This window comes from Odocoileus virginianus, unplaced genomic scaffold (assembly GCF_023699985.2).
Source record: "Odocoileus virginianus isolate 20LAN1187 ecotype Illinois unplaced genomic scaffold, Ovbor_1.2 Unplaced_Contig_7, whole genome shotgun sequence".
NCBI classification, from domain to species: Eukaryota; Metazoa; Chordata; class Mammalia; order Artiodactyla; family Cervidae; genus Odocoileus; species Odocoileus virginianus.
This window is the reverse complement of record NW_027224324.1, coordinates 2,208,150-2,234,546: the sequence shown is the minus strand read 5'-3', so window position 1 is coordinate 2,234,546 and position 26,397 is coordinate 2,208,150. Positions and strand designations below refer to the sequence as shown.

Below are 26,397 nucleotides of genomic sequence, written 5' to 3'. Positions count from 1 at the left end.
CTCTCATCTTGATTCTGTTACTCACTGGTTGTGCCTCAGTGTCTCATTTTTAAAGAACAGATCATAAGGGGGGAGATCCAAATAGCAGAGGAGTAGATGGACGAAGACTATTTCTCGCCTCATGGACACACCAGGAATAGACCTCCCGACACAGAAGATCTTGTGGAACACCAGCTAAGAGGGGGCAGGAGTACCTGACCTCCAGAAAAGAATATACATGGAACCACACAAAATTCAGTAGGAAGGAGGGCAAAAGAGAGGAGCCTGAGCAGGACTGGATCTGCCCCTGGGGAGTGGGGGAACGGAAGTAGGGGTCAGATCCCCACCATGGGGCAACTGTTTGGGACAGAGGAGAAGCACCTGAGGCTTTACAGAGTGAGCCAGCTGATCTGTGACAGTCTGAACTGAGAATCACTTAGAAAATCCTTGCCGCAGCCTTAAGTACCCTGGACAGGATCATGGGTCCTCTGGAAGGCAGAGAGGCTGGGCTGGAGCACAGTGATTGCAGAGCAATCCCAGGGCAAGGTCTGCTGTTGACTGAGGACAGACGGCCCAAGGGGACCTGAGGGAGATCGCAGTGGGAAATGCTTCTGAAGGAAAGACAGGCAAACAAGGAGACAGGGCAATGCTGCTGAGTCACATACAGGGGGTGAGCCATCTCTATAGCCTCCCCCCACACCGCGCCCCCCAGCCAAACACACGCATCAGCACTAGACAGCTGAAGAGACCCCAGAGAAAGTGGCCTTTTAAGCCCCTGACACACCCAGCAACAGAGAAAGACCCCAGGCAGGGTGGCCCCTTAAGGGCCTGGTGCGCCGAGAAACAGAGAAGGACCCCAGGCAGGGTCCTGTCCGTGCCTAAAATGGACCAAGTAACAGAGAAGGACCAGCCAGAGAGGCCGTCTGAGTGCCAGCTGCCAGAAGCTAGGAAAAGGCTCCAGCAGGACCACAGCTCTGCAGCTGAGGTGGCTGGTGTCCCTGCACATTTGGCGCTATCAGAGTTCCTATGATCCAAGCAGCTGTGCCACCTCCGTGAACAATCCTCACTGGGGCAGAGCTGCCAGAAGCTAGGAAAAACCTGAACAGGGCCGGACCTCCCGTGACAATTGCTTCCAGCACCCCTATGTATCTGGCATTGCCACGGTCCCCACAATCCAAGCTCCCGTGCCACCCCCTCGAGGGGTGCCCACTGGGACAGAGCAGCCAGGGGCTAGAGAGGACCCTAAGAGCACCCCGCTCTCCAGCACCCTAGCCGCTGGCTCCCCCTGGGCACCCGATACTGCCAGGGCCCCCAGGACCCACGCAGCTGCACCACCCCCACACCAGGACTTCCTGGGGGCAGACCCAAGTCCTCTAGGGAAGCCTCAGGAGCAAACCCTGGTGGATGACTCACACGCAGAGGTGGAGGTAAAACCCCAGCTGAAACCAGGGGCAGCGTGGCTAAGGAAGCGGACACACAATCTTCCCACCAGTGGTAAAAGCTGTGGATTAAATCTACAATCAACTAGGCAGACTTTGTATCTATGAAATATATAAAAGGACAATGAGAGGTCCTGAAAAAGAAACACACCTGCATGGGCAGATTCAGACATCAGAGGCAAGAACGCGCAAGAGTAGGACTAGATTAGAGTCTGCGCCACCCCCACAACAGGTCCAGAGACCAGACCAGATCAGTATTGGAGGGCATCCTTGGGAGACAACGGACTGTGACTCACAGCAAGGGAGAAGATGGTGACTGACAGCTGAGATCCAAGAAAAACATTTATTATTCTTATATTTTAATGTGTTCTGCAGTTCCTTGTGGATTTTCTTCTTTTTCCCTTTCTTGTTTTAGTTTCTTATTTTAGTGTGTTTGCTTTAACCCCCTTTAATGCCATAACAAACCACCTGTGGAATCTCAGTTCCCTGGCGAGAGACTGGGTCCCGAGCCTTTGGAGTGGGAGGCACTGACAAGACTCTAGACTACCAGAAAAATCATAACTCCAGACAGTATTAATTAGTGAGAACTCCCACAGAGGCTTCCACCTGTATACAAGACATGGAATCACCCAGCTGCCAGCAGGGCCCAGAGCAGAAAGCCCAGAGCAGGACGCCCCACCCAAACAACAAGACAAAAACACAAACGCCTACCTCAGCAAATGGGATTAGCACTTCATATCTCTACCAACCAAAGGGAGGGGGGGAAGCTTACCTCCTCCCAACAGAGCACAAGTCACACCCAACAAAAGCCTACACAAACCACTGGACCAACCTACCCACCAAGAGCAGAAACCAAAAGGAAGAAATAATTCAACTTCAATGCCTCAGAAAAGATCTTAGACACAATACATTTTTTAGAAAATGAAAAGGCAGAGAAGTGTTGGGCAAATGATGGAACAAACTCCATCATTTAGAGCAACTAAATGAAGAGGAAATAGGCAAACTATCTGAAAAAGAATTCAGAATAATGACAGTAAAGATGTTAAAAAATAGAATGGAGAAAATGCAAGAAGCAATCAACATGAATTAACACAATTACCAAGGACATAGAAGAAATAAAGAATAAACAAACAGATGAATAACTCAATTACTGAAATTAAAAATACTCTGGAAGGAATCAATAGTAGATTAATGGAAGCAGAAGAATGGATAAGTGAGCTAGCTGGAAGATAGGATGGTGGAAATAATCCCTGAAGAGCAGAATAAAAGAAGAAAAATCAAAAGAATCAACGACAGCCTCAGAGACCTCTGGGACAACATTAATCACACCAACATTCGAGTCACAGGGGTCCCAGAGGAAGAAGAGAAAAAGAGGGGCACTGAGAAAACTTTTGGAGAGATTACAGTTGAAAACTTCCCCAGCACGTGAAAGGAAATAGTCAAATCCAAGAAGTGCAGAGAGTCCCATTCAGGATAAACTCAAGGAGAAACACGTGAAAACACATACCCCTCAAGATAACAAGAGATTAAACACACAAAAAATTATTAAAGACAGCAAGGGAAAAGCAACAAGTAACATACAAGGGAAAACCCATACAATTAACAGTGGATCTTTCAGCAGAAACTCTGCAGACCAGAAGGGAATGGCAGGATATATTTGAAAGTACTGAAAGGGAAAAATCTACAACCAAGATTACTCTACCCAGCAAGGATCTCATTCAGAATTGATGGAGAAATCAAAAGCTTTACAGACAAGCAAAAGTTAAGAGAATTTAGGACCACCAAACCAGCCTTACCACAAGTATTAAAGGGACTTATATATAAACACAAGAGAAAGGAAAGACCCTCAAAGACAAATCCAAAACGATTAAGAAAATGCCAATAGAAACATATGTATTAATAATTACTTTAAATGTAAATGGATTAAACACTCCAAAAGACACAGACTGGCTGAATGGATACAAAAACAAGACCCATACATATGCTGTCTACAAGAGACCCACTTCAGACCTAGAGACACATACAGACTGAAAGTAAAAGGATGGAAAAAGATATTCTATGCAAATGGAAATCAAAAGAAAGCTGGAGTGGCAATTCTCATTTCAGACAAAATAGACCTTAAAATAAAGAATATTATAAGAGATAAAGAAGGGCACTACATAATGATCAAGGGATCAATCCAAGAAGACATAAAAATTGTAAATATCTATGCACCCAACATAGGAGCACCTCAATACATAAGGCAAACACTAACAGACATAAAAGGGGAAATTGACAGCAACACAATAATAGTAGGGGACTTTAACACCCTACTTACACCAATGGACAGATCATCAAAACAGAAAATTAATAAGGAAACACAAACCTGAAATGATACATTAGACCAAATGGACCTAATTGATATCTTAAGGACTTCCCACCCAAATGCAGAAGAACACACACACACTTTCTTCTCAACTGTACATGGAACATTCTCCAAGACAGACCATACCTTGTGTCACAAAACAAACCTCAGTAAATTAAAAGAAATTGAAATCATATGAATCATCTTTTCTGACCACAACACTATGAGACTACATAGCAATTACAGGGAAAAAAGCTACAAAAACACAAACACATGGAGATTAAATAGTACATTTCTAAATAACTAACAGTTACTAAAGAAATCAAAAGGGAAATCAACAAATTCCTAGAAACAAATGACAATGAAAACACAACTCAAAACCTATGGATGCAGCAAAAGCAGTTCTAAGAGGGAAGTTTATAGCAATACAATCCTACCTCAAGAAACAAGAAAAACATCAAACAGACAACCTAACTTTACACCTAAAACAACTGGAAAAAGAACAACAAAAAACAACAAAAAAACCCAGTTAGTAGAAGGAAAGAAATCATAAATATCAGAGCAGAAATAAATGAAAAAGAAAGAAGGAAAGACAGTAAAGATTAAGAAAACAAACAGCAGATTCTTTGAGAAGATAAAAAAAATGACAAACCATTAGCCAGACTCATCAGGGAAAAAAAGAAGAATGAAATCAACAAAATTAGAAATGAAAAAGGAGAGGTTATAAGAGACAACATAGAAATACCAAGGATCATAAGAGACTATTACAAACAACTATATGCCAATAAAATGGACAACCTGGAAAAAATGGACAGATTCTTAGAAAAGTTCAACCTTCCAAGACTGAATCAGGAAAAAATAGAAATTATTAACAATTCAGTAACAAGCACAGAAATTGAAATGTGATCAAAAATTTCCCCCCCAAAAGAAGCCCAGGGCCAGATGGCTTCACAGGTGAATTCTATCAAACATTTAGAGAAGAACTAATCCCTATCCTTCTAAAACTCTTCCAAAAATTGCAGAGGAAAGAACACTTCTGAACTCATTTGATGAGGCCACCATCACTCTGACACCAAAACCAGACAAAGACTACACAAAGCAAGAAAATGACAGGCCAGCATCACTGACGCACATGTATGCAGAAATTCTCAACAAAATTCTGGCAGACAGAGAACAGCACATGAAAAAGATCACACACCATGATTAAGTTGGGTTTACCCCAGTGATGCAAGGATTCTTCAATATATGCAAATCAATGTGATACACCATATTAACAAATGAAAGATAAAAACCATATGATAATCTCAACAGATGCAGAAAAAGCTTTTGACAAAATTCAACACTCATTTATGATAAAAAAACTCTTCAAAAATGGGTATAGAAGGAACCTATCTCAACATAATAAAGACCATATATGATAACCCCACAGCAAGCATTATTCTCAATGGTGAAAAACTGAAAGCATTCCCTTTAAGGTCATGAACAAAACAAGGGTGCCAACTCTCACCACTATTATTTGTCATAGTTTTGGAAGTCCTGGCTATGGCAATTAGAGAAGGAAAACAAACAAAAGAAAGCTAGATTAGAAAAGAAGAAGTAAAGCTCTTACCATTTGCAGCTGATACGATAGTATATATAGAAAACCCTAAAGATACCATCAGAAAATGACTAGAGCTAATCAGTGAATTTAGCAAAGTAGCAGGATATAAAACCAATACACAGAAATCACTTGCATTCCTATAAACTAACAATGAAATATGAGAAAGAAAAATTAAGGAATCAATATCATTTACCATTGCAACAAAAAGAATAAAATACCTAGGAATAAACCTCCCTAAGGAGACAAAAGTGCTGTATACAGAAAACTATAAGATACTGATGAAAGAAATTAAAGACAACATAAATAGATGAAGAGAGATTCCAGATTCCTGGGCTGTGAAAACGACTATGCTACCAAATGTAATCTACAGGTTCAATGCAATCCCTATCAAATTACCAATGGCATTTTTCACAGAACTAGAACAATAAATTTCACAATTCATATGGAAACACAAAAGATCCCGGATAGATACAGCAATTTTGAGAAAGAAGAATGAAGCTGGATGAATCAACCTTCCTGTCTTTACACTATACTACAAAGCTGCAGTCATCAAGACTGTATGGTATTGGCACAAAGACAGAAACCAGTGGAACAAGATTAAAAGCCCCGAGATAAACCCAAGCACCTATGGATATCTTATTTTTGACAAAGGAGGCAAGAATATACAATGGGGCAAAGATAGTCTCTTCAATAAGTGGTGCTGGGAAAACTAGGAGAGCTACATGTAAAAGAATGAAATTAGAACACTTCCTAATGCCATACACAAAGATAAACTCAAAATGCATTAAAGACCTAGTAAGGTCATAAACTATAAAACTCCTAGAGGAAAACATAGGCAAAACACTCGATGACATAAATCACACCAAGATCCTCTATGACCCACCTCTTAGAGTTATGGAAATAAACACAAAAATAAACAAGTGGGACCTAATTAAATTTAGAAGATTTGCACAGAAAAGCAAACTATAAACAAGGAGAAAACCCTCAGAATGGGAGAAAATAATAGCACATGAAACAATTGAAAAAGGATTAATTTCCAAAATATACAAGTAGTTCATACAAGTCAATATGAGAAAAACAAACAACCAATCAAAAAATGGGCAAAAGACCTAAACAGACCTTTCTCCAAAGACACACAGATGGCTAACAAACACATGAAAAGATTCTCAACATCACTCATTATTAAGAGAAATGCCAATCAAATTTACAATGAGGTATCATCTCACACCAGTCAGAATGGCCATCATCAAAAAATCTACAAACAATAAATGCTGGAAATGGTGTGGAGAAAAGGGAACCCTCCTGCACTGTTGGTGGGAATGCAAATTGATACATCTACTACACAGAACAGTATGGCAATTCCTTAAAAAATTAGGAATAAAGTCACCATATGACCCAGCTAGGCATATACTACTAGGCCTCCCACTCCTAGGCATACACCCTGAGGAAACCAAAACTGAAAAAGACACATGTAACCCAACGTTCACTGCGACTCTCTTCACAGCAGCTGGGACATGGAAGCAACCTAGGTGCTCACTGACAGAGAAACAGGTAAAGAAGCTGTGGTACATACATACAATGGAATATCACCCTGCCATAAAAAGGCAGGCATTCGAGTCAGTCCTCATGAGGTGGATGAACCTAGAGCCTATTATACAGGGGGAAGTAAGTCAGAAAGAGAAAAACAATTATCGTACACTAATGCATACACATGGGACCCTGAGAGACGGTACTGATGAGCCTCTTTGCAGAGCAGCAGTGGAGGCGCAGACATTGAGAACTGGCCCACGGACACGGAGGGCAGGGAAGGAGAGGGTGGGGGGCAGAGAGTGACAGGGAAACGTACTTCACTGGGTGTAAAACAGACAGACAGACAGAACGTGCTGTGTGACTCAGGAGCTCAAAGCGGGCGCAGTAGCCACCTAGAGGGTTCGGGTAGGGAGCGAGGTGGGAGGGCTGCTCAAGGGAGAGGGGACACGGGCAAACCTATGGCTGATTCATGTCTGGTAGAAACCAATGCAACACTGTGATGCAAGTATCATTCAATTAAAAATAAATATATTTTAAAAAGAACAGATCATAATAATACCTACCTCATTGAGGCTGAATGCATTAACGAACTGTTGTGAAGCTTACATGAATCAATAAACGTGAACACCTAGAATATAGTGCCTGACGTGATTACTGGCCTTTGTATTTAACTATTAGCATAATTCTCATGAATAAACAAAGCAAAAACCATATTATTTGAACTGGAAATATTGTCCATTCTTGAGAACACCCAAAAGGTACTTTTCCCCTGAATTCAAACATCCTTTTCTGAGGTATAACTTTGTAAAACAGTTTAACATGCACTCATAAGGCCAAGATTTTGGTTAGCATCATGAGTTTTAATAAAAGGAATCAGCACTCCTTTGCTCTGGTCTAAAACACATTGTTGGCACTATTGTGACAACTGTACATATATAAAATAACCTCCTAAACAACATTAAACCTCTTTAATAGTGCTCACTATGTAATAAATACTTGGATATGTACGTAAGTCATATTAAGAGGAGTAATATTTATCTAACCCTTCACTGTGTTAGTGAAGGGAGTACCTAGCAGTTACTCCAGTTCAAAATATCCACAAAATATAAGTATTATATTTTAAATCAGAATGAGAAACCCAATGTGGATTTGCCCTAGTAAGCACAGAAGCTGCCTCCCTCCTCCACCACAAACACGAGAGGAGTGTTTTCTTAACAGGACCTCAGAGGTTATCTTTTATAGCCTACAAAACTAAAGTGGAAAGCTGGAATACTATTACACTGGCAAGGATATTATTATTATTTGTTTCCTCTAAAGTTCTTATTTTACAGCTAAGGTAAAAAAATGGAATTCAGGAGAAGGCTAAATTAGAAGTGCTCTTAAGGGGATTAGGCACGTCTCTCAAAATCTGAAAAAATTTGGCATTTATGTACAGACCATAAGCACTTTTAAAAGGCCAAACTGAAAAGAACTGTGTGAAAGGTTAGCAGTGAAAAAGATGGATATAGCAAAATCAAGAGCTATTTAAAAACATCAAATGTTCAAGTGGGAAGTCCATGCAAAGTCTGTGTCCTCAACTGAACAGTGAGCTAAGAAAGGCAGCTAGATAGAGGGTGAGCTGCTCTGCTTTCTTTCCAGCACGTGACGCAGACACTGGGGTCTGAACACGCTGTACGTCACAGGATGACAAGGATCCGGTGAGAGGTGCTCACAGCAGAAGCACAGAGCGCATCCCTGGAAAAAGAAGGAAGGACGGCACGGGGCACTCCCTGCAGAGCCACCTCCCACGGGAATTCAGACTGTCTCCAACATCTTCCCTGCAAGCATACCAGCTCACATACGTTAATTAACGGTCATACGCTGACAGGGCACCTCTGTTCGGAAGTGCTGGCATCTGCATTTCTGGCACACACTCGGCCACACTTCCTGGGCTGTCTGACAGTTGTAACTCCTGCTACTCCTAAGAACTAGTTCACAGTTTAAAGAATGGGAAGGCTCTGGGGGTTTGGATTTTTGCTTCTTTCACTGTTACATCTTTTAAAAAAAAGATATGCTCAAATATTCACCACAAGCATGAAGTTTCAGATATACCACCTTTGCTTTCTCAGGTAAAATTAAATATCTTAAAATAAGTGTGGATCGTATAAGAAATAAGATAGAATATTATCTTACCCTGGTGTGAGTACGAATGTGCATCTTCAAGCCGTCATTTTTACTGAATCCTTTCTCACAGTAAGGGCACTGATAGGGACGCTCACCTACAAGATAAAGGCAGGCTTCCTGTCAGAAAAGTCTACAGCAGCAAAGCAGGCACGTACGATCACTCCTCCTGCACCAGGCCTTCGCAAACACCTGTGCATGGCCACGAAGAGACTGGGGCAGGCCAGGCGACCCCAGGGGCACCTCAGGGCAGAGGAGGAGCTTTCCCCCCTCCTGTGGAGAGGCAGTGAGCCGCAGCACTTCCTGCCCTCTGACACCAGCCACAATTACCGCAGCCAGCTCGCCCCCTTTGTTCAGACACTTCAGTCAAGTCTTGACTCCTGTGACCCCATGGATGGTAGCCCTCCAGGCTCCTCTGTCCATGGGAGTCTGCAGGCAAGAATACTGGAGTGGGCTGCTGTTTCCTCCTCCAAGGGATCTTCCCGACCCAGGGATCAAACCTGCATCTGACAGGCAGGTTCTTTTTTTTTTTTTTTTTGCAGTTACATTTTATTTTTACATATATATATTTTTTTTCCCAATTATTTTTATTAGTTGGAGGAGGCAGGCAGGTTCTTTAGCACTAGTGCCACCAGGGAAGCCCTTTCCTTTTAATATTCGAGACCAAATTAAATCTCCTAATTGTAAGAATCTGTTAAAAAGATTTTTCATCAATGTGTTCTGTCACTGTACTGAACATAATAGGGATCTTTGTTTCACTGATACTTTGTTTTTAAAAAAGATTTCATACTTTACCTCAATAAGGTTATGAGTTTTAAAAGGATTTCATAAATTTGATATATGTTAAACAGAACTGGTTAAACTAAATAATAAGTGATTTATCCTTTCTATCATAACTAAGAAGAGGTTATATCTAGAGGTTATTATCTAGAAAACAGCTTAACCCAATTTTTTTTAAACAAGCAAGCATACTCATCCACATCACACTTTCTAAAAAGTTATAATGTAAAAAAAAAAAAAAAAAGAAAAAAAATACAGCAAAATTTAATCTCCAGGACAAATGTAAAACTATTCACTCATCAAAGCTTAGTTATTCAGATTGGACAGTAACTGAAAATCACTAGTATGAAGAAATGACAATGTACTTACACGACAGGATGCCAGACCCCAGCTGCAATCGGACATCAATACAATAAAATACGTGCCTTCCGTACATGTAAAACTTCTGTCTTCCCTTCCCCTCAGAGACAGGCCTTTGGACAAGCAATATGCTGGTCCTCCGCTCCCTTACATATCATCTGATCCTCATCCTCACTCAGTCTCATCCAAGCACAGGCTACTTGAGTCACGCCAGTAAATGTGTCCATCAGCTCAACAAGGAGCTTCCTGCGGCTTAAACCAGTGGTCACTTCTCACCACAGCCTTGCCTGACCTCTGCCCAGGTGCTTTACAAAGCGTCCAGCCACGCTCCGTCCAGCCACGCTCCCGGGACTGGAGGCCCTGGGGCACAGGGGGACTTGCCCTGCTCTCTGAACCCTTGTCAACAGTAACATCACCTGCCAACAACTGAGGCAGAGTCTCCAGCTCAGCAACTCCCCCAGCCTCTCCTTGAGACACACCCAGGACACTCCCTCAGAACTCTCTCTGAAGGGGAAAGTGTGAAACAATGACAACCACTCAAGGAGGAAGAAAGAAAAACCGAAAAATAACAAAGGCAGCACAGATTGGAACAGAACTCTTTACTATCTAGGCTTACCAATTTTTTTCTGGGAGACAAAATCAACTTTTGCACTAAGTAACTCGACTGAGAGTTCTTGACTTTATTATGGTTGTGAACCTGGGTAGGTGTGACTTTTCATACATACAAAAAAGTAAAGACTTAGTAGGGTCCAATCTATTTGAACAACTAGGAAAAGATAACCTTATTTTAACCCTAAAATGATAGTATGTGTTTATCTTCATTCCATCTCTCTGTTGAGCTCCTATCTTGAGATATCTGTATACCCACTGGGTTATCTTCATTAGTATATTTCACCAACAATTAAAATTCAGCATTCATGAACATTATCCTCTGACCCTATGTGTCTTATGTATCCTGTCCTGATTAGTTATACCACATTCATCCACTTACCAAATAAGAAACTTAAATAGCCATTTTTTACTTACTTCTCCCTTCATCTAACCTCTAAGCTTTATTAATTTCAGTTCTCTGATATTTCTAGAACTTTCTTCCTTGACAACAAGAACAAAAAAAAATATTCATAACATCAGCCATAATAGTAAGAGCATCAGTGACAGAAGCAGTAACAGAAATTATCATTTACTGATTTCTTAATCACTGAACTTTAACAATGCAAACTCACTGAAAAAACACTAGAAGAAAACAGCAAGTTGCTAATGCTCATGGAGGTAACTGTATATCCCAGAAGTCCAGATAATTTTATTTCCTTCTTCAGAAAGTATGAAAAGGAAGTAACTTTTCAATGTAAATTCATTTTACATTAGTGATAAGAAGAATGCTAAAATATTTCCATCTTATCTATTAACAATTAAATAAATATAGATTACAGATAAAGCATGATAAACAGTAAAATTGTTGGTGAAGATGTTTCAGAAATTTTTAGCAATAGTAAATTACCTTAATATTCACAGCTATTCTCTTTGTATCAACGACAGAACTTTATGTGTGTGATTGCTCTCCAAATACAAACAGAATAGCCAGCAAAATATAAAAGAATCAAAGATTTATAGTTGTTGGTTACATGAATTAAATCTAACGAAACACATCAAATTATTTTCTTTCATGACAGCCAAAACTGACTAAGCAAGGAAAAAGAGATAACAAATGCTAAGGGATTTTAGAGAATGGGGCAAAACAAATTAATTCCCTATTTTAGCTGGTATCATAATGCACAAATTTCCACTATAGACATGAGCTTTTTCTCCTCTTCTAGAGTCTGATTGTTCTGAGTCTGAATACTGCTCATCCTCTTCTAGGTGTAACTCTGCGGAAGCCATGCAACCTTAGTGAACCTCTGAAAAATGGAATAAACTTTACCTATCTCCAAGATATTCTGACCAAATATTCAGGTTTGTTTAAAGCATTCTCTGTGCCAGCAACCGTGGAACAATTATTAACAGCACTCTTTTTCACTGACACAGCTGATCCAGTCGGGACAATAAAAATGTATGGCCACCTATTTCGGATTGAACTGTGCCCGCCCCCCCAAAATTCACATGTTAAAGCCCTAATACCAGCACCTCAGAATATAGAATATGACCTTATCTGGAAATAAGGCTGTGCAAATGTCACTAGAGTTGTGTTATCCCTAACCTTACGTGACTGATGTCCCTCCAAGAACATACCCACCAAGAGACAGAGACACGGGGAGAGGCCCTGTGAAGAGTGGAGCTACGCTGCCACAGCAGGAACTGCCAGAAGGAAACCCTGGAACAGATGCTTCCCCGGTGGCTTCAGAGGGAGTGAGGTCATGCCAACGCCTTGATCTCTGGAGCCTTCTAGCCTCCAGAACAGAATGTGTTAGACAATACATTTTTGTTGTTTAAGCCACTCAGTTTGCAGTACTTTGTTACAGCAGTACTAGCAGACTCACAGAACCACCTTGTTCATATGGAGGCAACCATCATCATCACTGATGTCTCCGTCTGCTGTCCGTGAGACCTAAGTAGACTGCTCAGAACAGAAACCAGTACTCTAGCCTGTCAGTGCTCCCACCCCCTTCCAACCCTGAGCTCCCCCAACACTGAGCTGACAGGTGTGGGTCCTGAGGAAGCCCCACTCCACTCACTCTACCACCCCAGGGTAGAACTCCAGTTTCAAAGGCTGTCACTGGGCAAACAGCTTTGATAAATTTATTTAAAATTCAGAATTTACTTAAAAGCCAGAGTGTGTGGTTTGAGAATCAGCCTTGACAGACTACATTAAGCTGTCCACCCTTTTGGCTGGAGCATGTTTAGAGCAACCCTGCCTCTCTCAGACTCCAGGGACAAAGCTATCTGCTCTCCCACACAATCAGAAGCTGAATGTTACCTGTATAAATCAACATGCTGCTAAATATAAAGACAAGCTGTTATTCCTAGGTTTTTTTTTTCACATTATGCATGTGATATTTTCTGTCACTGTTGCAAGTTATTGTGATGAGTATGTTTCCAGGAAATATTTCTGTCTACACATAAAATTATTATGGCGTGAATAGAAATTATTCTTCAATTTTGGTTAGCTCTAAGAATACAGATCTTTCTTACATGATCACTGCCAGTACATAGGTTCTGATGTACAATATGATGTGAATCCAAACAATGATTATCTTTAAATATCGCTAGTAGATTTGAAGATTGTTCACATTTTGCATAAGTTAACAGCAATGTTCAAATTCTCACTAACATGAAAATTAGTTCATCTGAAAATTAGGTAAAAAAAAACCTGAGCTAAAAACCAACCTAAATGGAAAAATAAAAGTAATGGTTGAAACATACTGTTCAGAACACTTGAGGTACATTAGTAATTTTATTTCTTGTAACAACATTACGATCTAGGAATTCATAGCTTGAGTTTACAAGTGAGGAAAGTAAGGCACAGGGAAGATAAGTGATTTGTTCATGATGACACAGCTGTTAAAAGGTAGAATCAGAATTTTAATGCTTAATATTTAACCCTCAGACCATCAAATAAATTAATAATATGGCTAGTTTTTATATAAATGAGGTTAGACTTTCTAAAGTTACTGTCAAAAACTCTGCTTCTTGCAATTACAGCTGAAATTAACCAGATCTTTCTGACTGGGAGATTGAGACATTCCTTTAGTTATCAAAGCTCATCAGGAAAAAGTCAGGGGCAGGTTAGGAATATATGTTATATCTCAAAGTAGATCCCAAGTGGATGCACATACTGACATAATATCGAACTATGCCTTGAGAACCACATTTAAGTAACCACCTTCAACATTTAGAAAGGAAAAACAGTATTGGCAAACATCCCATACTACTTCATGAGATTTAGCTACCAATAGCTCAGATTCAATGAGCATAGTACCATGAATAACACTAAAGCAAATCTAACAGCAAAATGTTTTCACTTAACTAAGGAAAATAGATAAGCTTTTTGCATCTGCTTCTTTCTTTAAATTATGTTCTAACACTGAATATCATTAAAGTCCACTTCTGTTTTCTTCAAACACATCAAGGAACACACAGAAACATGATGGTAACTGTAGAAGGTTGATTTTAAGTTGACTTGAACAGGTGTCACAAAGTAGATAATCCTGGAAGCTAATTTATTCATTCATTAAACAGACATTTTTTGAGCAGACACCATCTTCTATTTACTGTCCTGGGCTTTAAGAACACAGGTGTGAATATATTCACAAAATCACTGCCTCTTCAATTTTACTAGTGTAATAAGACAAGAACATGTTAAAGAGAAAACAAGATAATTTCAGATACTGACACTGTAAGAAGAAAATAAAACCAGGAGATGGATTGAAGAAAGACCTCTGGTAGGTGACGACAGGAAAAGAACTTAGGAAAGGTCATCAGGAAAGGTAAAAGAACCGAATGTAATTTCTTGAGGCCAATTTAAGTGCACTTTTTCTGTAACTCTTTTTCGTGGAATTACAAGCTTTTTAACGTACTGGACTTGAAACGGGTGCCCCCAAATCCCTACTGCTGCCACACCTGAGATGGACGGAGCCTGAAAGTGCTGGAAATACACAAAGGGGGTGAGGGTGGATATTTAGAAAAGAACTCCAAAACTGCAGATGGCTTTGCAAAGGCAGCTGGTGGTAATGAAAGGGGGACATCTGGATGCCACATGCGGTACCCAGAGCCTTGCCTGGTCCCCACACACACTACCATGCGTCTTTAACAAAGAAAACACACTATGACCGAAGCCATTCGCTGGCACGGATGGTCACACACAACAGGAAAAGTCTGATTCTAGCTTAATGTATGCCATTGTTGTTTGTTTAATGTATGCCAGTAGGCTTATAATTTATTGACTTTACCATTTTTTTGTGCTATATAATTAAAGACATCAGAAGAACTCCAGGCCTCACTAAAGGATTAACATACTAATATTAAAATGGGGAGTTTGGGGAGGAATGGATACATATATATGTATGGCTGAGTCCCTTCGAAGTTCACCTGAAAACTATCAAAACACTGTTCATCAGCTATATCTCAATACAAAATAAAAAGCTTTTAAAAAATAAAGTAAAATAAAATAGAATCTTAAAATTTGTGAAGGGAATTCAGGTTAGCATGAACCTTTCATGATAAAAGGAAAGGCCTTAAAGCCACTGAATCACTGAATATCCATCTACTGCTACATATTTTGCACCAAAGTCCACTTTGACAAGTCCTTTCTAAAGATCTGTGTTTATGCAACAAAAGTTAATAAAGAAAATTCTTGCAAACTTCAATATACCTATATTAGATATTTTGATATTCTTAAATTTAGACCATGGAGTTAAATTTAGACATGAACTTGACCACACTATCAGAAACTCAGATCAAATTTTATTTAATGCCACCAAAAACATTGAATGCAAAAGACTTAATAATCTGGACACAATCAACTCTGAAAATTAGAATGTACAGAACAAAGTGCTTAAAATGATAAAGTTTATGTTATGTATATTTTACCATACCTTTTTTTTTAAAAAGTGTACAGCTAATGAGCCCTATACCTTTAGAGATTTTTAAACAAGCAGAAAACTTTAACAAATATTCTAAGAGATTTTTATTAAAATCAAAATAAACTATCTCCAGAAAGCATTTTAATAACTTTAACTTCTATTTTCTCAGTATATTTTTTAATACCTATATAGATTTTAGGAATTCCTATAACTCCAAAAACATGAAAACATGTATATACAGAGAAAATGTAATTTAAGATGGAGTAAGGTCAAACTCTCATTTTTGATGAATTCAAATTAAATAATGTTTAAATAATTGAATTAAATAATGTTTAAGGAGTTTGGAGCCATAATTTTAATTTTTACTTTGACTTTTCTAACAAAAATCAAGTTTTGGAGATGGCAAATTTCAAATGAAGAAAGCAAGCCTTAGAAGTGTATGTTTCATGAAAAATACTGTCAGATGGTTCCACATGGTTGAACTTTAACATATATACTACATGTGAAAGTGAAAGTGAAGTTGCTCAGTTGTGTCCAACTCTTTGTGACCCCATGGACTGTAGTCTACCAGGCTCCTCCATTCATGGGATTTTCCAGGCAAGAGTACTGGAGTGGGCTGCCATTCCTTCTCCAGAGGATCTTCCTGACCCAGGGATCGAACCCGGGTCTCCTGCATTGTAGGTAGATGCTTTACCATCTGAGCCACCAGGGAAGTCTGTAGATATACTATATGGGAATTCTTTAAAACTTGCTATTTGTTTTCCATGAATATCACAGGATTGGCTTGTTTTTCTATTATGGATTAACAAAATTTTTACAAAACATTAAAGTGACTCATTCTAAATGAAAATTAACCAAAAATTAGAATTGTATAAGCATTACCCAATCACTTTTCCAATTTCACCATTTTAATCCCTTTAACCAATGGAGAAACTTAATAAATTAGCAGTACACTACAGAGAGAAGTAAAATGCTACACTGAGAAATGGGAGTAGCTCAACTTCATTCTTGGCAATTTTCTATGAACTGAAATCCTTTTTGTTTTCTGCAGCCACAAGAGTCACAAAACCACACTCATTTCACTGAACCCCAAACTGTTACTCCTGGGATGCCGTTAGTAATCAAATATTGTGGAATTTCACTGTCATGTTAGAAAGACAAAAAAAATCTGAACTTGACATTTACTCCTTGAGTATTTAGAGACACTATACTTTTTAAAGTTTAAAGAGTTCACTATTTGTAAGGATGTGGGCCATAAAATGTAAAAATTGAAAGATGTCTGAGGGGGACCTTTGCATTCCAAAATACGGAACCAAAACAAATTGAGTCTTTTTTTAAAAAACGCAAGTTTCTATGCACTTCAAGAAAGTAAAAGATACATTTTTTCCCTTAAGAACCTTCAGTTTCAGTCAACAGTTCATTTCTGAAACGATGGCAAAGGGAGTGAGGTGAGCTTCGTGGGGAGAAAGTAAAACAGGAGAGCCATGTTCTAACTTTCTAGTCAGAGATAAAAAGGAGCCAGACCTATATACCGGTTGAGGGCAAAACAAAAAGTTTTACTGATGCTAACAGAATAGGATATGAGAGGCAAAACAGAAAAGGACAAGACTTCATGAACACTTTAAAAACACAATTAACCAGGAAGAAAAAGTAAAAGGTTTCCTATTCAAGAAGCCCTGGCTTGGGCAGGAAACAGGTGCAGATGTCACCCGTTGCGGGTGATCTGTCTGAACAGTGCAAGACATCTACCTTCCTGAGGCCCTTGAAGTGAGTGCTGCCAGAAGCAACGCAGGTTGTTCCACAAACAGCAGAAGCATCAGAAACAATCCAGACACCAGGAAAGAAAAACTCCTGCGTAAATTCTCCACACTGATACATCAGGCGCTTCACAGTAAGGTCCCTAAGTAAAGTAAGGTAACCACTGATTTGGTTTTGTTATAATGGAGTCAGACTTAGGTGGAAAACTATGCATCTTTTTACCCAGTAGTTTTCCATTTTTAAGGACTGCTACCCGAAGTTTTATTTAACCCAGTATTTAAGAGCATACTTTGCAAACAGTGGTCATGAAGTGATGAAGCAGTTAAACCTTAGGTGCCTGCAGACAGAGGCGATTTCCTGTTCACAGTGCCAGCAAGGACGAATCAAGAGTATAAAACTCTGAGTAGCAAGAAGCCCAGAAAACTCTTCTCTTATCCAAAACCTATAAAAGATATAAAACCGTCCTCAGGCCTGAGGCACAACTCCGAGCTACAGAAAACCAACAGAGAGAAGCTGCTTGGAGGGATGGTGGGCTGGGGGGGAAGCTGGCATGGTGGCAATGGTAGGAGGAAGCACATATCAGAGGAAATCAAATGTCCTTTTGTTTTACTAAAGGAATATGCTGCATTCCAAATTTAGCAGCAGCAGCTTTTGATAATATTAGCTAATAATTTACCAATAAAGATGCTGAATTACAGTTTCAATAGTGAAAACTGTTGCATAGGCCACTTTCATTTTTGAGGGTCCCAACAAAAAAAAGAAAAAAGAAATAATAAAAACAGAGTTACATAAATGATGGTATATTTTAAATGAGACATCTTATCGGAGTCTCTGCGACTGTGTTATTCATTTGATAACTGTTCATCACATTATATTCCAAGACAATTGTCACTCCCTCCCTCTTCCCTATGTACCTTGTAGCTTAGCCTGTGACTTTGACATAAGCATAATAATCTTCCATTAAAAAAACTAAGGCCTTTGATATTTTTCCAAAAAAGTGAAAAAAAAATCACATTACTATTGAAAGTCAAAATGAATGTCTCTCTCACTTGTTATATATGATTGTTACGAGCCCAAAATCAACTGGGGAAGAGATGAATACAGAAAAAAAAAAAAGAGGGAAAATGGTTTAGTCCACAGATGTGGTTGATCACAAATTATCTGATGTGTCAAAATCACACTGAGAGAATAAGAATTATACATACAGTTCAAGATTTTACCTATGAGTAAGACCTCTTAGGAAAAATCTGAAGCTCTCAATATCAATCTCTGAAGTATGATGGAGGTGCAGAGGAAATTTTATTTCTATGCAGATTCTACACTCAACTATTTTGCTAACTCTTAGATTACCTGTAGGTAAAAGAATATTTAGTTTGGCCTAATATTAGTAATTAACCACATAGAAAATAAATATAGCAAAATAAATTCTCTCTCAACATACAGAGGTTATCTAATTATGAAAATGTGAAGAGGCATGTTTAAATTTTTGTTTGTGTATACATGTCTTTTTTAATTGTCTGTTTTGTTGATGAATAATTGTCACTGTCTTATAGTTACTTATAATTATTTATACCTATTGTTTTCATAACTTTGAACAAGTATTCTACAAAGAATACTAAATTAAATTAGAAAAATTATTAGAGAAGAAAAAGTGGCTAAAATCCAAACATAATCAAACCATAATATACCAACTCTTTATTTCTAAGATGATAGCAGATAGTTACCAAAAAATTAAATATTTCATAAGACAGTGATTTATTACTACATTCAACTAACAGTATGCAAGCAAGACCAGAAGAGAAGGCCCAACACAGCCGGTATCTATTAACATGGAAAACTGGTTGAAACTGCAGGCAAGTAATTAACCTTCTGGCCCAGAGATTTAAAAGCCCAAAAGCAGTTCCTAGAACTTCTTCCGTAACTTATGAACGGTTGAGGGAATTCATGTCACAGTCCATGGATTAGCTTGTGGAATTAACCCCAGCTCTCACTGACCCTAAAAAGCTATAAACCAACAGGAGAACGTGCTCTCCTATTTCAGCTGACCCTCAGAGTGCCATCTCTGTCAGTCCAGCATAGAAAGCTGGATGATAAATTACAGAGCTGCCTGCCAGGCATAGACCTAAACGCTCACCTTCACCAACAATGATGGCAACCCAGTCCACGCACCACTCACTCGCCCAAACCATACTGTCTGACAGCAAACCCTCATCCAAAGATGATCTATATGCTGCTGCTGAAAGGCTATGAAAGGATGATGACGACAATACTGGGACTAGAGGGTCAGACAGTATACTGAGGGAGTATGAATCCATCTGTGATTAAATACAAGTAGGAAAAACAATAACAAAACGCAGCACAGTTGGCAGCAACAGCTCACGTCACAGCAAGTTTACACCCGGCTAGGCACTGTGCAAAGTTCTCTGCCTACACTTTAATCTGGACCTTGAAACAATGTTATAAAGTCAGTGCTTTTATTATGCCTGCTTTTCAGGTGAGGAACTAAGATTTGAAGAGGTTAAGCAATTTATAAAAGCTCTTAAAAGAAGGAAATCAATAAAATGGAATGTGAAAACATGTAATCTATCAGAACACAGATTATCCATGGCTCACCTCTATGAATGATATGAGCCATATGGCTCACCTGTGTGAGCCATGGATCCTGGCTATGAAAGTGATACGGATACGGAAGTGAAGGTGCTCAGTCGTGTCCGACTCTTTGAGACCCCATGGACTGTAAACTGCCAGGCTCCTCCGTCCATGGGGTTTTCCAGGCAAGAGTACTAGAGTGGGTTGCCATTTCCTTCTCCAGGTGATCTTTCCAACCCAGGGATCGAACCAGGGTCTCCCGCATTGCAGGCAGACTCTTTATCGTCTGAACCACAAGGGAAGCTCTGGATATGAACCAGGTACAAAAAAAACCAAAGTATTGCTGATGGCTGATTATGTGACACAGAAGTTTCTCCATATTTAAAGATCTCAGTTAGACCATAAATAACAAACTACATACCCTCAAGCTTCCAAGTTGAGATTATTTTATCCTCAATTGCTTGTTTATCAACATGATAACATCATCTAACATTATGAGTTATGGAAGGAATGAATATAATCCTAGGGTAAGTTCAAGAGTAACACTAAGGGTTAGGAAGCATGGAAAAGGAAAAGAAATAAAAATACCAGCAATGTGATACACTGGAAAAAGTTTAAGCCTCAAGTTTCATTCAAGATGAACCACATATAAATTATGTAACCTTTGTATTTTGTCCAAGTATTACTTCAATTAATACTAACTGAACTAGAAAACTTCTGAAATCCCTTCCTTTTCTAAAACTAAAAACCATTACATTTTAATAATGTATATAAGCAAATGTCTTGTGCATATTTGCTGTGCAAGTCCTTATTCTAATTACCAAATTAGGAAGAATGAGTGGATTTTAAAAGGTAGAAACAAGGTTTGCAAAAAATGACATTTTCAATGTTAATGAAAAAACCAGAGTTTCGTTATACTTCACCCTGGGTAGTATACTTCACAACTGTACTGGGTAGCCTATCCCTTCTCCAGCAGATTTTCCCAACCCAGGAATCAAACCGGGGTCTCCTGCATTGCAGGCAGATTCTTTACCAGCTGAGCCACAAGGGCAGCCCAGTATGGCGAATGGGACTGAAAAAGGGAGAGGCAGCAGACAGAAAAGAAAGATGGTGAACCAAGGGAACAACTGGTTGTTTAAGGCAGTAAAGAAAAAAATCAAAACATGAAAGAATTAGGTTTTTAAAATGCAGTTTTCAAACTCTATTATCATTGACTATGATAAAGCCTTTGACTGTGTGGATCACAACAAACTGTGGGAAGTTCTTAAAGAGATGGGAATACCAGACCACCTTACCTGCCTCCTGAGAAACCTGTATGCACGTCCAGCAACAGTTAGAACCAGACATGGAACAACAGATTGGTTCCAAATTAGGAAAGGAGTACGTCAAGGCTATAAATTGTCACCCTGCTTATTTAACTTATATGCAGAGTACATCACATGAAATGCCAGGCTGGACGAATCACAAACTGGAAGCAACACTGCTGGGAGAAATATCAATAACCTCAGATATGGCAGATGATACCACCTTAATGACAGAAAGTGAAGAGGAACTAAAGAGCCTCTTGATGAAGGTGAAAGAGGAGAGTGAAAAAGCTGGCTTAAAACTCAATGGTAAACAGATGGAGAACAATGCAAACAGTGACAGACTTTATTTTCTTGGGCTCCAAAATCACTGTGGACAGTGACTGCAGCCACAAAATTAAAAGACGCTTGCTCCTTGGAAGAAAAGCTATGACAAACCTAGACAGTGTATTAAAAAGCAGAAACATTACTTTGCTGACAAAGGTCCATATAGTCAACGCTGTGGTTTTTCCAGTAGTCGTGTACATGAGATTTGGAGCATAAAGAAGCCTGAGTGCCAAAGAATTGACGCTTTCTAACTGTGGTGCTGGAGAAGACTCTTCAAACTCTCTTGGACTACAAGGAGATCAAACAAGTCAATCCTAAAGGAAATCAAGCCTGAATATTCATTGGAAGGACTGATATTGAAGCTCCAATACTTTGGCCACCTGATGTGAGAAGCCAACTCATGGAAAACACCCTGATGCTGGGAAAGACTGAGGGCAGGGGAAGGGGATGACAGACGGTGAGATGGTTGGATTACATCATCGATTCAATGGACATGAGTTTGAGCAAACTCTGATAGATACTGAAGGACAGGGAAGTCTGGTGTACTGCAGTCCTTGGGGTCACGAAGAGTCAGATGCAACTGAGCAACAACAATATTAAGAAAAAAATGCAATGGAGATATAAATAGTAATATTCTTCCCAGCACTAAAAGACTGGTAGTAATCCAACAGCTAAGTGATCACTGCCTAACAGAATGATCACAGGCATGAGTCAATAAAATAAAACCTGTTCCAAGAAAATTAACATGAAGTAAACTGCCTTTAATGCTACACAAAGCAATACTGTCCCTGAATCAGATAGGAAATAATGAAAGCTACCAACTGCCAAACTGGAAAGAATTATACACTGAAGTCATATTTCCTCTTCATAAAACTCAGTGTTATCTAATGTTACAGCAAAGAAAACTGGCTTCCCCAAATACTGATGGACAGTTTGAATACTATAAAAACAAAATGAAACTGACTCATTCAACCTAGTCGGAAAATGATGAAAAGCCTACTACCCCTATAAAAATCTCATCACATTGTAGTGCTTTCAAATGTACATCCATCTAAATGAAAGGGTCAACTATAAATAAATAGTCATTTCCCAGAAATAAAAGAAGCAATCTGTCCATCCATATGACATTCTGGAAAAGGAAAAACTATGGAGACAGTAAAAAGATCAGTGGTTGCCAGGGGTTTAGAATGGTGGGATGAACAGATAAAGCAAAATGAATTTTCAGGGCAGTGAAAATTCTCTGAATATTATAATTGTGGATCCACATTTGTCCAAACCCGAAGAATGTACATCAACAGTGAATCATAATGTAAACTAAAGACTTTGGGTGATTTTACTGTGTCAGTGTAGGTTCATCACTTGTAACAAATGTACCATTCTGGTTGGGAATACTGATAGTAAGGGAGACTATGAATGTGTGGAGTGGGGAAAGTAGATGGGGAAATCTCTGTACCTTTCACTCAATTTTGCCATGAACCTAAAACTGCTCTAAAAATAAAATAAAAGAATCTGGTGAAACTAAATTTAATCATCATTTTCTGTTATTGCCCACTCTGAAGATCATTCAGGAATAAATGAACAACTGATGGTTGCTAAAAAAAAAAAAAAAATCAAAACCCCTTTCATTTGGCTTTAAAGCATAAACTTGCCATACCACAGAAATAAAACAATACTTCCAGAATTCCACTTCTCAACTTTTATACTGAAGAAGTTATTGAATTTTTGTAATTTTTGTGGTGATAATAGCACCACAAAAATTGTGTAGCAGCTTACAGCTTCGTAGCAAAAAAAGAGATAACACAAAATAAAATAGAATTTGAAGTAAGAAGATTTGAATCTTATTACTTTGACTGAATAGGTCATTTGCTTCTCTGGATCTCAGCTTCATTTAGAAAATGACAATGAATGATCTGAGAAACCTATCACATTGGCTATGAAAGGATTAACTCAGGTAATATCTGAGAAAGCTTCCCTCCTTCAATAAACTTGATTAAAAAGCAAGATCTGCCTTGCCCTTCAGCTCAGAACCTAGTCAGGGAACAGATAAAGTATAATATCATAACTGGGAATAGATATTCATTTCTACCAAACAATGGGAGCCCTCAAAATCTCCTGTGAGAAGCAGCATGGTATAAGAGACTGTAATATATCACACAACTGTTTTTAATGATTCCAGCTCTTACAGAATTATCTCATCAAACAAAATGGATGATGGGAGGGGAGCAAAGGGAAGGACAGGTTATACGCCAGGAAGAAAGGGACATTTAACTGGAGATTGGAGGTGACGGAAAGAAGTCCGCTAACAGACCCTGGGATGTCAAGTATTAACACAGGGATGGCCATCTGCACAAGCTAAAGGGAAACCACTGAAAGGCCTTCAGTGGGATAATACTTGATTGGCTGAGCCTTTTCAATTCTTTACATTTTCTTTTATAAAGAATACATATGCTTTCAAATGTATTTTTTAAAACTTCTGAATAATCCACAAGAATTGCAAGTTTCCTGGAATTCCTTTTTTAAAATGATTAAGCAGGAAGCAGTGATATTCTGTTCCTTCATCTGGGTTCTCTCTGAGGAGTACAACTGTAAGCAAAAAAACAAAACAACAAAAGTCTATTTATGTTTAAAGAATATAGTATTCCCTGGTGCAAGGGCCAGGCCCTGAAGGGGAGGGAGGCACGAGAAAGACGTGGGCTGCGACACTGGGTGTTCAAGAGGCAGAGCTCAGTTGCTCTGAGTGTGTCTGTGTCCATTCCATTGTTCTCATGGAGTAAAACACTCCCACTTCTAATCATGGAAATTTTCAAACATGAAGAAAAATTAGAAAAATGGTTCATGAACACTATGTACCCTCACCTAGGTTTAATATTAACCATATCTGCTTTCTCATTCTCATGTCTCTTTCCAACATGCATTTTTTATGTACTTCACGCTGGTCCATTTGACAATAAGATGCAGAGGTACGTAACGCCTAAATAGTTAAACATGAACATTCTGATAATAAGTTTCCTGCATAATCATAACATTAATATACTTTAAATATTTTGCTTACACAAGAAAATTTTATAAAAATTATAAAATACAGAAAATCATGAAGAAAATTCAAGTTATCATATTTAAAATACAAAGAAATAACCATGGTTAACAACTTACTATTTAACCTTTAAGACCTTAACATTAATTTTATTAAACCTTAACTCCTGAGTACCATATTTTAATATTCTTACCTATGAAATGGGAAATAACTTCCTTTAATGCATATTATACATGAAAAGTTGTGTCAAGAAAAAGCACTTGTATGACTGATTCATGAGCTGAACTAACAGTTTTTTTCTCTTGGAACATCATTCTTACTCAAAAGAAAATGACGACAAAATATGGTTATTCAGATTTGGGTATTTGGTGAACTTTTTTTTTTTTAAATAAAAAGTCTGTCATTTCAAAAGAAAAGAAGAAAGGCAGGGAGGGAGGGAAATATGCCTTACCAAATGTAATAATTAGAGCAGTCAAAGCAAAATTGAGAATTTTGGAAAATCTGTATGTGTTACCATGCTTGAAGGCTTCCGAATAGTCAGACTTGTCTAATGAGATCAGTGATGACATTAACACATGTGCAGGATCTATGTAACTCAGTGAGCCAACACTTTCCACATGATCTGTGCATCATGTTACAGAATCATGCAAGGGTAAAAGATCATTCAAAGTACAAGACACACCAATGGATTTTAAAGTAACAGAACAGGAGAAGCCCACTGAGAAGATCTGAATTTCCACAATACAAGCTTTAAAAAAAAAAAAAACACTACTACTTTTTGAGTTTTACTGTAGTAACAAACAACATGCAGAATTATTTACAAAGGATAGTTAAGGACTCTAACTGCAAATCTGCGTGAGGCCAGATTTTCTTTAAATTCTGCAACCAAAAGAACTCGCCGCAGCAGGATGGATGAAGAAACAGACATGAGAACCTAGCTGCTGCCTCTTGAACCAGATGTTAAAGAAAGTTTCCGAGATGTACAGCAATGTCTCCCTTCTCACTAAATTATTTCTGAGTAGGAAAACGTAGCTACTTTCTGTAAAAGTGCCGTTTATGTTAATATGTAAAGGATTTACTGTTGTTATTTTTAACAAATTAACAAATACTGTTAAATGTTCCCAGTTTGGGCTTCCCTGGTGGCTCAGTAGTAAAGAATCCGCTTGCTAATGCAGCGGGTTTGACCCCTGCATCAGGAAGATCCCTGGAGAAGGGAATGGCAACCCACTCCAGTATTCTGCCTGGGAAATCCCAAGGACAGAGAAGCCTGGTGGGCTACAGTCCATGGGGTTGCAAAAGAGCTGGACATGACTTAGCATCTAAACAACAACAGCAAACAAATGTAACCCACACAAACAAAAGCTTCCCAGGTCACTAATTATTTCTAAGATGATAAGGAGGGCTGAGGCCAAAGAGGGAGCACCAGTGATCCAGAGCACCCTGTTCCTCAGAGGCTGCATCAACTGTCTGTCCTGGCTGTCCCCACCCCATCTTCATCCTTCTCACCTCACAGCACAGCCCCTAGCCGCACACACCTAAAAGCTTCCAATAGAGCAGGCTGTGATATGGGATCCTGTAACAGGATCATGTAACAGGCATGGCCCCTGTTACACTGTAGCACAAACATAAACTGCAAAATCTAGTGTGAGAAAGGGCTGAATTAAACCACGGGATTTC

At 38.9% G+C, this 26,397-nt stretch overlaps 1 protein-coding gene across 5 annotated transcripts in view; it reads right to left on the bottom strand.

The window, feature by feature from the left end:
- Positions 1–26,397, bottom strand: part of PRDM5 (PR/SET domain 5) — a 257,926-nt gene that overhangs the window by 67,030 nt on the left and 164,499 nt on the right. For 4 of the 5 annotated variants that reach the window (XR_011486377.1, XM_020916542.2, XM_020916543.2 and 1 more), the window contains one exon: positions 9,065–9,150. The exons of the other annotated variant lie outside the window; for it this stretch is intronic. Coding sequence is in view for 3 of the 4 variants with exons in the window: in XM_020916542.2 (XP_020772201.1) it covers positions 9,065–9,150 (86 nt within the window). In the remaining variant the exon portion in view is untranslated. The remainder of the gene's footprint in view (positions 1–9,064; positions 9,151–26,397) is intronic. 5 annotated transcript variants of the gene reach the window in all.